The sequence below is a fragment of the Parus major genome, chromosome 3 (assembly GCF_001522545.3).
Source record: "Parus major isolate Abel chromosome 3, Parus_major1.1, whole genome shotgun sequence".
NCBI lineage: Eukaryota > Metazoa > Chordata > Aves > Passeriformes > Paridae > Parus > Parus major.
Window position 1 is genome coordinate 1,710,497 of NC_031770.1, and position 16,066 is coordinate 1,726,562.

Sequence of the window (16,066 nt, forward strand, 5' to 3'; positions counted from 1 at the left end):
TTTGAGTTTCATGGAATTTTTATTAAAATAGCATTTATAACTGGTACACGTTGGCAAATGTTCTGTTCTTGCCCCAAAAGAGTGGCAGTGGAATTGCAGACAGGAGAACAAGCACAGCTGCCCAGGAGGGCACACTGGGAACCAGCACTGTGGGGTGCCAGCCCACCTTCTCCTGGGATTGCAGGCTGGTGTTTAACGGGATCTCTACTGCCACTGCACCCAGTCCTTTCCTAGGAACTATAAAAATTCATTACATTCTTGGTTTTGCTGTGAAACACCTCCAGTTTGAGTGTTTTTAAAGCTCCTGCTGTACTGCAGCAGTGTGGGCGTGCTGGGGAGCAGAGCAAGGACCGGCACTCCTCGGGCTCCCCTGGAGAACTCGGCTTGGGAGGCTGCTGGAGAATCGGGAACGCGGCTCCACGCTCCGGGTGATGCCACTTCTCCTCCTCAGGTGAGCCAAGGCACTTCCCAGGTACCTGCTGCTCTCATGGCCTGTCAATCTTCTTTACTGATGGAGACAAAAGAGCCACTGGGAAGCAAAGCAGCTCAAGGGTGAGCACACGAGGATGGTGCTGCAGCTTCTCTTTACCAGCAAACACCTCCTTGGCTCCGGGGCTGATGGGTGGTCCCTCAGTCCTGTGCTGGGTGGCCTGGAGCTCTCCAGAGGCACCAGCACTGTCCCCAGGTCCAGCAGAGCACCTGTGTCTTGCTTACACACTGGGAAGAGCTCAGCCTTTCCCTCTGGGATTCCATCCAGTGGTCTGGAGTTACTTTGAAACCTGCACGGATAACTAACCTTAAACAATACCCTACAACAGCCACGCTGAAAAATCTGAGCTCACTTACCATGTGGAACAAACCAAACAAAAGCAATAATTATGGAATTACAGGGTCACATTTTAATTCCTGAATTTTACAGTTCAGCATTAATATCACCACATGTATACAAATGGTGTAAAACAAGTACAGTGGTATCTTTAATACAAAATAAACTTCTGTTTTATGGAAAAAACTATACTTCATATCTACACAGACAGCCCATCTTTTTCCAAACAAGAGCTAAAATTAAAACTAACTACAAAAATCTCCAAAACAGAGAAACTGCTTCAGTTTAAACTATTCCAGGAGAAATGGACCCATAACACATATTACAAGAGTGATCTATGTGGTGGATTGCAGCTGGTTCCATCTTTAACATCGCTGACACAGTCGCTGGGAAATCTCCTCTCACTGAGTCATGATCTCAGATCACATATGGGCAAACTAACATTAAATATTTACAGTTCATGTGCTGCTCTTGAATATAAAACCTGGACTGTTTGCCTCTGTCACCTCACCATGAACTCCCCCGTTCCTGTCACAGTTCACTCACCTATGTGGAATGTGCTTTTGTGTTTTAAAAAAGCAGCTTTTGTACCACCCCCAGGTGGAGGCGCTGCTTGTGGATTCCGCCTCCGAGCCCTCAAGGTGTTCTCTTGGTCCAGACTGACTTTGGTGTTAAAATGCTGCTCGGTCCATCGCTATGAAAAACCTGTGAGCGTTGCTTATTCCCTCCCCAGCCGTGCAATTCCAGCTCCCCAGCAGGGAAACGGCTGCTCCGGGAGGAGGCAGCCCCTGGAACACCGCGGAGGAGCGCGCTTGGAACTCGGGCTCTTCCCAAGCAGCTGAGGGATGTGCCGGGTGCAGCCCCACCGAGACACAAGCAGCTCCTGCGGACCCTTGGGAAGCCACTGCTCCTTGGCATAGATATTTCTGGACGTCTCACTGACAAAACAAGCAAAACCTTCCATTTTGAATCCAGCTTCCATTCTCTCCTCTTGGAAAATACAAATTAAAACTTATTTTAACTGTTTTAAACAACTCAACATGCACTATAACTGCAGCATCCCTCCCCCTCCAACCATGAGAAATGCAGTTTAGTTGGTAATAAATGGTCCCAAAATATGGATTGTTCTTATGCAAACAGAGTTAGTTTTCCCTTAAAATTTTTTTAAAAGAGGCATTGCTAAAAGAACACAACTGACAGCACCATTACAAAATTAAGATTACTGGGTTCAGAATTTAAGCTTGAATTTTTTTTTTCCTAGTTCTGTTAAAACACTGGGGAAACCCTGCAATATTTTAAAAAAAGTGTTACCATACCTTTCCCTCCCCCTTTCCCTCCCGACACCTGAGACTTTCCTTGCTGAGAAGCCATCATCCAGGTTCTGAGAATACTAACCCACTTTTTTTTTTTTTTAATTTTTCATTTTTTTGACAGCCTGAATGGCAGACTCCTTACTTACTTTCTAGAAAGACATTAAGTTCCTTGGAAGCTTTGTGTTTACAGAACTAACCCTTTCTAGCTGATACACCGAGTTTCTTTTGCTACTCCTTGTATTATCTTATATACTCATGGGAGAAAGCTTTCTGAATCGGATTCTTTTTAGCTCTTAAAACAGTTGCAGCATTTGAAACCCCATCATAAAAGTTCTTATTCCAAAGTTTTGGTTTCTTTTATGAACCCAGACGAGGTCTTTTCCTTGGAGATGTCTCCTCCTCTTCATCATCATCTTCATCATCAGGATAATCCACTAGCCCAACTAGACTTCCCTGCCAATTAGAAAAAGGAAACAAGGAAATATTTATATTGAAGAAGTACCTAGAAAGATGCCAATTTTGAACAAAACCTCCAGCCAACCTGTCCAGGGCACACCAGCCTTTGGCATTCCAAGTCCTATTTGTCTGGAAAACCTGCTTGAACCTCAAGCTGCAAAATGTACTGGAGCTTCCTGACTCCTCTGGGTCTGGACTGAGAATTAAGTTCTCTTTCAGCCCAGTGGGACAGACAGGAACTCCAACGTGCATCCCTTTGGCTGCTCAGCCTCAGGGTGGGCCATCAATCCCTGCCACTGGATCTGCTCAGGAGCTCCATGGCTGAGGATTCCAATAATGCACGGCTGAGTCAGCACCACAGAGGGGTCACTCGCTGCATCTGTCTCCTCAAAAGCTCTCGCTAATTCCCCAGCCAGGGGGGCACTAAGGGTTCCCCAAAACCCCAAGTTCCTTTTACATCGGATACACAGAGCAGCAACCAGGCAGAACAAAAAGCAGCACCAGTGAAATGATGCAGAGGATGTGGGATGAGACTGAGCCCACCACATTCCAGCAGAGCCCAGCCCCACTGCGAGCTGCCCAGAGCAGAGAGGGATTCACTGAGGGCTCAGGGAGGGTTCATCCCCAGCTCAGCCCTGCTGCCCACAGGCTGTTGCTGCTGTTCCCCTGGGACAGCCCTGTGCAGGACAGCCCCCCACGAGTCCTCCCACCTTGGGGGCCGGCACCGCCGGGCTCAGGGCCGTGCTCTTGGAGGAGGAGCCGTTGGAGCTCGCTGGTGATGTCTGAGCTGCCACGGATTTGCTGTTTGCACCGTTCGCACCGTTGGCTGCGCTGGCTGAGTGGGAAAAAGTGAATTTGAATCCCCCAGCTGAAGTCCGTTTTGGAAGATTCTCTTTGTCTTCACTCTCCTTAGCTGAGGGACAAACATTGTCACACTTAGGTATCAGCTGCACACCAAGGAGTACAATCCACATCACAGTGCAATCGCAGGGCGAGAGCCAGCAGGTATTTTGGTTCCAATTCTGCTGCAATTCTCGGTTCCCCAGCCAAGCCCATCCTGAGCCCACCAGCAGCAAACTGAGCAGGGCCTGGATGCTGAGGGCACGGGGACATGGCTCACCTGGAGCACACAGGCACATTCAGAGTCCTGCTTTTGAACACCATTTAAACCAGATGCGTGCTCCAAGCAGTTTAACTCGTTATTTTAATCCTAAACTGGCTTGCAAAGACATGTTTGGATCTCATGACTCAATTACTTGGAATACCCTGCACTGCTGCTTGAGGTACAGAGCACAAAGCACGCGTTAGTTTAGGTGCTACTCCATGCCATGGAGCCCTTCCAGTGCCAACAAGCTCAAACGGAGTAAATACCTTTTTTAGTTTCCATAAATTTCTCATAGCTATCTGGAAAGTCATCCTCCTGTTTTGACTTCTCAACTGGAGGTACAACAGCTTCGCCTTCTTCCTCTTCGTCTTCATTGAACCACATTTCTTCGTCCTCCTCCAAGGCTCTGGCATCCCTGCGGAATCTATTGCTACGCAATATGGATGGGACACTGTAAGAGACACACACAGGGATTCCAGCTTGGCTGCTGTTTCAGGCTGGGGATCAGAAACACCTTCCAGAGCTTTACAGGGAATTCAGTGCATCTGAGAAGCCAGTGCAGCTCCTGCAGCTCCATCTCTGCTTCTGCCCTCACCCCAGGACACCCCAGCTGATGATGAGCTAGACTGAATCCCAAATCAGAGTGACAGAGCAACATTCTGCTCTTCTCAAGCTGAGAGGTTTCTGAACATAACATTTAGTCCAGTGGCCAACATCAGCTCAACTACACTTGGCCACAAGGGAAGGCAGATGGGGCTTTCCTCTAATCCGAGAATGAAACCCAACCCTGGTCATAGCCTCATGCTCCTGCTGCCCTCTGGGAAGGAGAAAATCAAGGAGCAGCCCTGCAGAGCAGCAGCCCCTGCCAGGCTCAGAGCACAGGAACTGGGCTTACCTGTTCAGCTTCTGGCTTTGTCGGTCCTTTTCCTGCTCATATTTTGTCTTCAGCCCCTTGAACGTCTGGACATACTCAATAGATTCAAGTGCATTATAGAAGTTTTCAACTATATGTGCAATAAGGGACTTAATATCTTCCTGCAGAAGAACAAAACAGGGCTTCAGCCTTAAATGGGCACAGGCAGAAGTTCAGAAAGCTTTTGAGTTTAGTTTGGAAAGTAACTGATTTCCTGCCCAGAGCCAAAGCATTACTGTACAGTATTATACCAATGTGAAGCACAAAATCAGATTTATCCTTAATAAAAGAAATGAGATTGAGAAATAATTATTAGGCTTCCCATAGAAACAGGCAATGGATCCAGCAGTGTTTGTGATACTTCTGTTAAACAAAGATCTTTTATGCAGGAGAGCTGTGCCCTGTCCTCCCCACAGGCTCCAGCTCTCCCCAGTCCTCAGCAACTACAGCAGCTCATGTGGGACCAGGAGCCTTTTGGTCAGTCTCCCTCTGTCAACTCTCTCACCATATCAAGCAAATCCCACTGTTCCTAATGTTCTTCTTGCTGGAGAATACAGCATCGACCCTATCCTACAACCAAAAACCTCCCTTCACTTTCACAGAGTGCAGAGATTCCCAGCGAAGCCTCCCACGCATGAAGGCACGGGCAGCAAGCGGCTCAGGAGCTGCTGCAAGTCCTTGTTTGTTTCCCAAGGAGCTGGGTGCTCCTGTAAGAGCTGCAGCTGCACTCACCACTCTGATGAACTCAAACAGCTCAATCACAGCAGAGTTGAGCAGGTTGTACCGAGTGCCGTTGTCCAGCAGGGCGTTGATGACTGGCTCAAAGAGGTTTCCCTTGGTGATGTAACGGTTATAAAATTCATCTTTCAGGCCGATTATCCTCCTCATAAAGCGAAGAGCACCTGTGGGAAGAAAAATTCAAGGAGTTAATAAGCACATGCCAGGGCTCATGGCAAGAACTGAAACCCCTGATGTTACCCAGAGGAAGATGCAGCCCCAAACCCAGAGCATTACAATCTCACCCACACCCATCAACACAAATTCCAGGTGTACACTGCAACACCTTCCACACATTGCCCACCACACCTGGAAGAAGGAAACCACATCAGCTCCATACTCACACAAGGCCAGAAAGGTGTGTTTTGAATTCATCAATACCAGTACCCTTCTTAGCAAATCTTTGTTCATAATGTAATTCTTGATGTGATACGTGTGGTGTTCCACACAAAAAGTAAGCAGCTCCAAAATTAAGGCAAGTAGTTGTGCTGTTTGGTAATTATCTGCAAGAAAAATGAGCAATTTAAACATTCAGTAGCAAGGTTGACTAGGAAAAAACAACCCCACTAACTTAAAAACAGATGAAAATGTTCCTTCAGTTTCTATGTCATCTCAAGTGAAGCAAAACCCCTGCATCTATTTCAGTAAAAAGTATTAAAAGAAATAAAGTATGGGCAGACCTAACTTTTTTTTTTTTTTAATAGAATACTATACACAGAATACAAGACAAATTTCAAAACTCAAAGTCAATTCAGCCTTACCAGGACAAATTGTATTACTCTTAGTGGATCCAACTACTGCATCTGATGAAGAGAAAATAAAAACAAAAATCAGAAGAAGGTTTTCAAAGCACTGTCAAGATTTAAAAAATGGGGATAAATAATTGATTCTACAAGTGGTCAGATTTTTCATCAGATCAAAAATTTGTGAGCTACAGGGACATAGACTCACAGCAAGAACACAGCCAGGCGAGACTTCTGTATTTAATTCACCTCACAAACTTTTAAATCAATCTAGGTGAAAATGTATAACCTAAAACTTAAGAATATGATAGAGAATAAAAAGCACCAATCCTAAATTTTTCAAACAACGCATTCAAATGTGTACTGCAGATATTTTACAAGTTTTATTTTTGTATAAAATGTGCAAAACATTTTTCCACAAGCAATTCACACAGGCTGATCCCTGGCACTCACTGGCAAACACTACAGGCCTGAAAGGAAGAAAAAGAAAATGGGGATGTTCTGTACCTTTTTCACATTTATCCTCTGATGTGTTGGCCAGCAGCGGCGCAGTGAGAACGTGCATACAATGGTTGTAGAAGAAATTGAGAAATTCGCTCTTTTCTGTTTTCTGAAACAAAAATAACTTTAGTAAACACTGGAATTTGTACACATGTTTTTAACTAAGAAAGAGCAGTAACACAGGAAACAGCCCATACAGAATTCTACTGACTCCTTCAGGTCTGCCTGTAGGTTTGTTGGGTCTACAAGACTCTGTTTGCTCAGGGAAGATCAGTTTTTGCATTTTGGGACAACTAACCAAGCTCACCATCACAAAAAAATCCCCACCATGCAAACACCTACTGAAAAAACATCAACAACTCAAAAAGCTTGACAAATTTTTTTTAATAAACACCTGCACAATGCCCCAAAATGGAAACGTTAAGCTTATTTTTGGCTTATTTAAATTCGGTATCAGAGCAAACACTGAGAATGTCGGGTTTTCAGCTCTGCTGAGCCAGTGCAGTATCTGCACCCCCACATCTCCTTACATTGGCTGTGGCCAGCATGTTCTCTGGGTCAATCAGAGTTCTCAGCAGCCCCATTAACTGAACAGCTCCCCCGAGCTCCGGATCCGTGTCACAGATCATCTGCTCGATGACCACATTGATGAGGAGGATGTCCTGCAGATAAATCCCAAACAAACACACCACCAAGCAATTAGACACAGTTTCAAGAGTGGAAACTCATTTCCATAGTCTCTGTAACTTTCTGAAGACAAATTTAAATGACACTGAAGAATTGAGAGTTGCATTTGGATACAGAATTTCTGGCAAGCACAACCTCCATACCTACAATAATTGTTAGTCAGATTTCCAAAACTGTAAACTCATAAAACACCAACATGCTCAGAGATGTTTATATATTAAGTCTACTTTTTCCTGTATTTCTGGAGGTTTGTTTTGCTGATTTGTTTGTTTCCTGCTTGCCCAAAGACTGACACACTCAACAAACTGCAAACCAGTGACTTACATCATCACTCTGCTGGGCCTCTTGCATCACAAATTCTCGGACCATGGATGGGCTAAATTCTACTAGATAAGAAAATATATCTGTAGCAGCAGATCTAACTTGCAGATCATCCATTCCCTAATAAAGAGAGAAATTGATTAGCAAGAACAAATTAAGTTGGTATTTATTACCAAGTAAAGCTACAAATAATAAGTAGTTGGAAGTTTGGAGTACATCTCATTACAAGAGTTTCTATGAGAAACACAGTTATAGGGTTACAGAAAAACAACAATAAACCAGCAAAATGAATTGCAATGCTCAGGCAGCAACAGCTGCTTCAGCCACAGGAGTGAAAGAAATTCCGTTTTCCCACTGCTGATTAGGACAGATTAATCTGCTAACGACAGGATTATGGGATCCTTTGGGAGGAACCAGCCAACAGTTCCAGATTATCTAAAAATACTCCTGTGGCCCTGGGCCAGCAACAACCACAACAACAATCCAGCTGCCCCTGCACAAAGAGCCTCTGCCAGTTTTCACTGCCAGCTCCCGTCTCAAGGACTGCACTGAGCACCGGCTCTGAGAGAGTGAAAACACCCAGAGCAGCCAGGTCAGGCACTGCAGAGCTGGAGCCCCTGCACTGGGAATGCTCAATCCACTCCCAGCACAGCAGAACTGACACACAGGGGCTCAGCAGAGCCAGAACTGCTTCAGTGGGTGTGGGTGTTCTAGCTGGGTTAAAATCAGTGTGAAGTTCCACTCACCATTACAATTTCAAGTGCGGGAAGAATTCCCAACTTTGCCAGAGTTTTGAAAAACGCATCTCTGTTCTGAGGTTGTAACGTCTGAGAAAAGGCGCAGAATTCCTTGAAAAAATTCACCTGTTGCACAGGAAAAAAGTAATTACAGGTGTATTTGGGTGAGAAAATGCTCTGAAAGGAGGAAAGGGTTACATTTTGTGCCAAATCCCTCAGTGACTGCAGAAGAGTTTCACTGTTTCTCCTTCATCCCTCTCACCACCTAAAGCCTTGGAGGCACCAGGGGGAGCCTGGACTTACCAGTTCACACCGTTTGTCATCGTCTGTAGCTTCATCTGTCAATTGTGCAAAAACTTCTGATAAAAACTTCTCGTCTTCCTGTGCAACACACAAAAGGAACACACCTTACACAGCGCCTCTGGAAAACAACTTCCATCCTTACAGGATCCAACCCTGCAGAAAGACCAGCTCTCCATCCAATTTATCCCGAAGAAGACAATTTATCCCCAGAGCACACATCCAGCAGGATCTTTCCCAGGGCACAGTTTCAGCACTCCCTCTGAGCAGCAGGAGCAGCTCCAGGAGAAGCAGCAGGTGAAGCTGAGCTCAGTGATGGTCCCTAAAGCTGCCACTACCAAGGGCCAGCCAAGGGACAACAGCCATGTCCCCATCACCTTACCCACAATAAAACACCTGCTCTGCTTTGCCAAGCTGGGAAACTTTATGGACTGTTACTGGCTTTTCATAGCCATATCATCTGTTACAGGACAACACCTCACTTCTTGCAAAGCATTTGTTACCCCGTAACATCAAGAACTACCCCAAAACCAGCGGCATCCCTCAAGGATTTGGGCACTTTCTGCCCTTTGATTTTTCTGCACACTTTCACGTTGAAACTGGTGTTGGTGTTCTCTCAAATTCAAATGTTTCTGTTACCTTTTAAAGACAATATAAATCTGACAGCAAACAGTAACATGCTACAGAGCTTTACAAAATTTTGCATCACTGGTACCAATTCAACTCAATAAACTTGTGCATTGAACAAAAATGAACAGAACAGCAGCATTCCAATAAATACACGTGAACTTTACATTCCATAACACAGAGTGTGCTTACCTCTCTATTTTGCTGTGTGCTGTCACTAAAATCTCTCTGCTTTATTAGAGTAACTTAATACACAATTTTTATAGTTACAGCAATGCCAACCAACAGGCAAACGTTTTCCTGACAATATTAAGATGTGGGGATAGAAATGCTTTACAAACAAATGATACCTGGAACCAACAGCACAGGGAGTGCAACACAGACAGATTTAGCATTTTATTTTAAGCTCTGCTGGCTTAAACAGCTTAATTAGGCCTGTTACAAAAAACCCCCAAGCCATACTACAATCAACAGCAGATACAGTAGAAAATCCCTACTGCAGGACACCTGAGCACAGAAACATCTCCTGCTTGTCTGAGGCTGCTGCCCAGCCCAGCGCCTTGTCCTGAAGCAGGGGATGGATGGATGGATGGATGGATGGAGGTTCCTTTCCCACGTGGCTGCCCTTCCAGCAGCAGCAGCAGCACTGGGATCTAGTGCTCTGTGGCACGTAGAAAGGAGCTTTGCTGCCGTGGCAAACACAATCTGCTGCTCCTCTAAACTGCCTTCTCCCAGGGAGCTTTGCCAGTGTATTTAGGGTAACAGGACGTCCCATGTGTTCCCCAAACCCAAAGGAGCTTTAGAGTTCTTGTGCCCAGCAAGCTGATTTACACCACTACGAAAGCAGTCCTGGACCTGAGGTCCCCACTACCAGGGAATTTCCCTCAAGTGTGCTATAACAGCTTTTCCACGTGTGCTTTCTTCTCAACCTGTTATTCTCAAGGATCAATGTTATTTGTAAATCACCACACATCTCAATTACAGACTTTAGAAGAAGCAGGCAAACCTGTGTGCCACATACTCCATCTATGATGGCAAAGTGCCACGGCAGAACCAGCAAAGAGCTGTCAGAGGATTTCAGAACCTTGTGCGAGGAGTACTCGAGGTAACAGCAAATCAGAGTTCTCTGTTACTGCACAATTAAATATTCAGTACTCTACAGCCTCAGTGAAAAATACTCTACAGACTTAAAAATCACTAAATGCACACAGGACTGTGGCCTCAGGAGCATAATACTGAAATGATTTTTAGTTTTTGAAAGTATATGCAAAAGAATTTAAAGAAAATATTTAACACAAAGCCATTAATTTTCCAAGAGGGATTTAATATTTTGTTTCTTTCTACTATTGAGCCACAAAGATAGTAGAAAGAAGCCAAACAGCCTACTCATGCAATTCTCTGCAATTACTCAGTTTTATTTTCCAGTCCTCTATTGAGCTCTTTACCATGTTTCACCCATATCTGAACTCATTAGAATATTCCATATGGATATGTTATGTCTCCAGTGCCTCCTTCTTTCCATCATTTTTACATTTTTCCTCTTCTCCTCAACTCCTGGTTCTTCACAGAGGCTGTCCACACCCAGCCCAAGAGCTCTGTGATGAATTCTACACAAATGTACCTTTTTTAGACACAAACAGAATAAAGCTGCCTGGGTACCCACGAGTTTGCACAAGCTGAAAACCCCAAAATGCGGTGAATTCACATAGCTCTTCACCAAGGCTCCTTCCAGGGCCCCAAACACCTTGGAGCCAGGACAGCTTTTCATAAAGTAACAGCTTGGTCATTTATTAATTATTAGTTCTGGATATCAGTATGAAAACAACCCAGCAACTAATGAATCTTTAAGACAAGAACATTTGAAATTAGTGCCATGATGTAACAGCAGAGTAACAGGAGTGGTTCTGAAAGTGCTCTTTTGAATCACAGATCCTGAATTTGTTACAAAAGCAGTAAAATGTCCCTAATACAGAATGCAACAAGTTGCCTGTTCCCTAAATACCTACACAAACTTGACCAAAAATTGTATGTTGCTTGGGAATCAAGGAGAAAAATCTTCAGCTTTACAACCCATTAAAAAAAATATTAATATACTCACCAGAAATGTACCTTTTCAAAATACAAAACCAAAGAGCATCAGAGAGCAGAGGAAGCATTCAAAACATTATGCAAATGATGTGTGTGATTAACTGTAATCCATTTTGAAAGTACAGCTACAGGTATCTACACACAATCCATCTAGACCATATGAAAAACCACTTACCTGCAACATACTGACAATCTCAACTTTGTTGAAGAAAATAAAGGAAGTGAGGGTAGAAAGAAAATTCTCTTCAAAAACAGATGGTGTCGGCAAGATGATGTCCTGAATGTACTGTACCCTGTAAGTCTGGTGGATTTTTTGCCTGAGTTCAGAGTCTGTAATAGGAATAACCTCCTTAAATTTTGCTGTTTTGGTCAAGAACTCCCTGTGCCGTTTTGGCTGAGCCAAAGAAGGATCATACTCCAGGCATCCAACCACATCCATAATACACTCATCAGAGAACATCACCTCAAACAGAGTTGCTTTGTTGAGGAACAAAATCCCTCTAATAATTTCATACAAATGATGCAAGCCTTCGGTGTTCTCTAAATTCTCGCAGACTTGGAAAAGCTGCAGCAGTTTTTTAATGTAGCCTTCATTCTCCAAGGCCAGCGCCAGCTTTTCCCTACGGATGGGTGAGGAAAGAACAGAGGTAACTAGGTCAGCAATCTCTTCAAGTTTGTTGAGTTCACAAGTAGGAAGGTCAATCAGAGGACTGGTTTCAGGCATTTCCTCGATGTGTTCCTCTTCTGACTCAATAAGGTCCTGCGTGACTTCCACCGAAGGATCCTTACCCTGAACCTAAGGGAAGAGTGCACACAGTTACTGCCTGATCCCAAAATGTACCCAGAACTGAGCAGGTCAGCAACTGAAATAACACATCTCAACTGCCCACTGTGTCCCAAGGCAGCTGCAATGGGATCTCTGGCTCCTGACAGCACACTGGCAGTTCCACTGAACTCCAGCAAGCTGCTTCCTGAGGCCACCTGGGAGAGGGACAATTAAACCATGGGATCCTGGCAGCCCCTTTCTAATAAACACAATCACACAAACACCACTCCCCTCCCAAAAAAACACCGACCACCTGAGCCCCAGCATTACAGTGATTTTTCAAAAGCCTGACATTCAATTATGAGAACAACAACTGGTGCTCTAAGCAGGGACAATTTAAGACCTTGCACAGAAAAGAACAAATATTTGCTTACTTTACAAGCACAAATACATCAAGTCACACAAGACACTAAAATACCTGAAAAAAACAGCATGTTTCAATTTACTGTACCTGGCAGATTTTTTCCCAAATTTCATCACAGCCAGCTTTTTCTTGAAAACTCAGTGCTAAATCATAGTTCTCTGCTTCTGACCAAACAATCAGGGTGTCCTGTTTGAGACAAAAGCAAGGGAGTAATTGTTTCTGAAACAGGTCAGCACTGCATGTTAATCTCTATTCCTTTACAGCCAATGCCTACAGAATAAATCATTCTAATTAAAGCTACACTTGTGAAAAAAAGAACTTAAAACACTAAAATATTAAATCACCTGCTCTGGAACATCAACTTTCTTTCCTGTTATTTTATGATCACTACCTTACACAAAACATATTTAATGATATTATTTTTCATATCCAAGCCATTTATGATGGCATTTTTCTGCAAGATACATTTCTTGAGCCAACAGTCTTGAAATGGGAATGCACACCCTAGGTTAAGAAAACCTACAATATAACAGGTTAAGTATTTTCATATTTAGTAAGGTAGAAACAAATCCCCTAAGATTTCAGGTTTCCCCTCAGAAAGCATTTAAGACAACTCTAGCTAATGTCCAAATATTCCTTTCTGAATTAAAAGTCATACAGTCTGAATAATACAAAACTCCTAAGTTCTTACTGAAGTTATAACCATCTTGCCAATTATTTTCATTTGAGTCAGGATTTTCTTCTCTGTTACTATTGTCTCCATCAATTTAATTTGTGCACTTGCACAGCAGATCTGGAAGTTTTGATGGACTTTCAAGAGGTTTTATTAGGACTTTATTTTATTAGGATTTTATTTATTAACAGGACTTGCTGCTGTCCTGTTAGGAATGCAAGCCTGTACTTCAGCATTCAAATCCAGCTGCCAAGGAGGTACCACACTGCTGCTCAATCACTGCCTGTCACCACTGGGATGGAAAGGAGAATCAGGACAAGGTGAAAGGTCTGTTCTTGAGGTAAGAACAGTTTCAAAAATGAAATAAAGTAAAACATAACGAGCAATTATAATAGTTACAGCAAAAGAAAGGAAGGTGAAGAAAGGAATAAACCCTGACAGGTAAGTGATGCTCAACAGAGCTGCTCAGCACCACCTGAGCAGTGATCATCCCCTCCCAGCCAGCCCCCCCAGTTTATCCTGTCCCTGTTATCCCAGGGGATGGAATATCCCTCTGGCCAGGTCAGCTGTCCTGGCCACGCTCCCTCACAGCTCCTTGTGCAGCTCCTCACTGCCAGGGCACGGGAACTCAGCAGTCCTTGACTGAAGGTGAGCCCTGCTCAGCAACAACTGCAACATCCCAGTGCTGTCAGTGTCATCCTCACCCAAAATCCAAACCACAGCCTGCACCAGCCACTGGGATGGAAATTAACTCTGTCCCAGAGAAAAGCAGGAGAACAGCTCACCATCCTACAGCAAACTCACCTTCATAGAAAAATATCCAAACTGAGCAGCTCTCTGCTAACTCTCCAGTGTATTTGATGAGCTCCAGCAAAACTGTTCAACATTCCAAGTTTGTTGACTTCCTGAACTGTTCCCATAGTTTTTTTAAAAACTGAAATGTTTTGTAAACACTAGGAAGCCCTTGCTTAATGGTCAGTAAGGTAATTTAATTTCCACATTTACAACTCATCAAGGCTGGTTGGTCTTTAGCTTATGCATCGCTTTTAGTGAACACAAAAGATGAAGAGTGGTATCTTTAAGCTCAGTGAGGAAATTCAAAGAAACAGCTGATGATATTCCTTAGGAAGCTTCAGAGGCACTAAACAGACATTTGCAAATGCAGTTATCTAGGTTTACACAGGTCAGGGAGCACTCCTGTACTTCCAGGTGTGAGGTGTGACATTTGGGAAGGACTGCTGGCATGGGACAGTAGGTTCCCTCTTCCATTGGAAAACACACATCCAGCTCAACAAACACAACTTTCCCAGCTGCTACAACTGTTACTGGAACATGAATATCAGCAGCACTGACACAGCATTAATTCTTCAGTTCATTTCTGCAGTGATCTTAATCCCTCAATATCCATGAGGAGTTGTAGATCTTGGGGGCTTTTGCCCTTTTTTTTTTCATTGCAAACCAAGAATTAGAATAACATCACTGTTGACAAATGCCAACCAAGAGATCCACTTCCTTCTCCTGAAAGAATCACAGGCCACACTAAAACCAATGGAATTTGCACAGACATATTTATTTTCCTTTCTTACTAATTTTTACGCATTTCTTTAGCAAAACAAAGTTTCCCTGTTGTGGAAAGAATGGAGTTCAATGCACTGTTGTGAGTTGTTTATTTATATTACAGTGTCCTATATTACACTTGCACTTTTCTCCTACAAAGACAAATATTAATATGGAGCCTCTCTGCTGCCAGGCTTCATCTCACAACTGGTCTGAGTTCTCAGAGCTGACATGGTTTTCACCCACAGCTGTCCCCTCTCATCTCCAGCTCAGGACATCTGGATCTCTGGATTTATAAATGTGTGCCATTTCAGAGTCAACAACTCAACTGGGCTTCAAGGGAAACAGACTGATTGTTAACTGCATGCACTGAAAAGCCTCGTCAGCTCCCTGATCTGGTTCTCCTTCAAAGATCAATCAAAAAATAATTCTTAAGTACAGTTTTATGGCTGCTACAGAATTCCAAATCTGAAATGTTTATCTTGAAATATTCTGTGCAAGTACTGATGCCCTGACACTCAAAATCAGTGCACTCCCAGGTAAGCTGAGCCTCAGAGTTCCTTCACTGAACAAAGAAGGACACGCACATCGAGCAGCCCTATTCATAGCCCAGGATGATTCAAGAAAGAGAATTAATGCAGTAACTTAAAATGACTCCAGGCACCCAGGGACTGCAGTCAAAAAATTTGTGAAAATTCTCAAGTTACTGAATGGTACTTGTTACAATCTGTACTGCCCACACAAAGCAGAAGTTATATAAGCTTTTCCAAAAATATTTCAGAAAGGCTGAAAGATGGTTTCAACAGAAAATAATTGTCCAATACCAATATAAGACATACTCATCTGGCACACACTTCCTGCATGACCTCAGACAACCCACGAAGAGCAGAGACAGACAGACAGACACCTTCCAGGCCTGGCTCTACCACTCCCACCTGCTTAGAAGCGACGCTGCTCCATCCATGAGCAACAGCAATGTTCCTTAATTCACTCAAGCACCACATAAAGGCAAAAACGATTAATTCTGAACAAAATCTGAAACTCAGAGTAGTTCAAACCCTTCTCCAGTGCTGGTACTGTTTGCACAGTGTCTGCTACTCCAGCTCTCCGTGTTCCTGCACTGCACCACGTCCCAGTGCCAGCACAGGGGAGCAGATGGGGAACATGTGCTGATAAAAATGAAACCAGCAGTCCTACATCTAACCTGCCACAGGGTAAGGTGAATGCTCCTGCTGCCAGGAAACAGGAGTGA

The 16,066-nt window shown here is 43.8% G+C and overlaps 1 protein-coding gene across 3 annotated transcripts in view; it reads right to left on the reverse strand.

Annotated features, from left to right (window-relative positions):
* PPP4R3B (protein phosphatase 4 regulatory subunit 3B) overlaps positions 1 to 16,066 on the reverse strand; it is a 20,281-nt gene continuing 4,215 nt past the window's right edge. Inside the window, exons 3-17 of one of the 3 annotated variants that reach the window (XR_004496584.1) lie at positions 12,672 to 12,770; positions 11,570 to 12,190; positions 8,683 to 8,760; positions 8,389 to 8,505; positions 7,646 to 7,762; positions 7,165 to 7,296; positions 6,641 to 6,743; positions 6,152 to 6,193; positions 5,735 to 5,893; positions 5,346 to 5,515; positions 4,596 to 4,735; positions 3,967 to 4,151; positions 3,306 to 3,508; positions 590 to 2,592; positions 1 to 508 (exon numbers count right to left, since the gene is read on the reverse strand). Coding sequence is in view for 2 of the 3 variants with exons in the window: in XM_015620581.3 (XP_015476067.1) it covers positions 2,497 to 2,592; positions 3,306 to 3,508; positions 3,967 to 4,130; positions 4,596 to 4,735; positions 5,346 to 5,515; positions 5,735 to 5,893; positions 6,152 to 6,193; positions 6,641 to 6,743; positions 7,165 to 7,296; positions 7,646 to 7,762; positions 8,389 to 8,505; positions 8,683 to 8,760; positions 11,570 to 12,190; positions 12,672 to 12,770 (2,241 nt within the window). In the remaining variant the exon portion in view is untranslated. Of the gene's footprint in view, positions 509 to 589; positions 2,593 to 3,305; positions 3,509 to 3,966; positions 4,152 to 4,595; positions 4,736 to 5,345; positions 5,516 to 5,734; positions 5,894 to 6,151; positions 6,194 to 6,640; positions 6,744 to 7,164; positions 7,297 to 7,645; positions 7,763 to 8,388; positions 8,506 to 8,682; positions 8,761 to 11,569; positions 12,191 to 12,671; positions 12,771 to 16,066 lie in introns of those variants that run through there. The other 2 variants (XM_015620581.3, XM_015620582.3) reach the window with 2 other exon arrangements.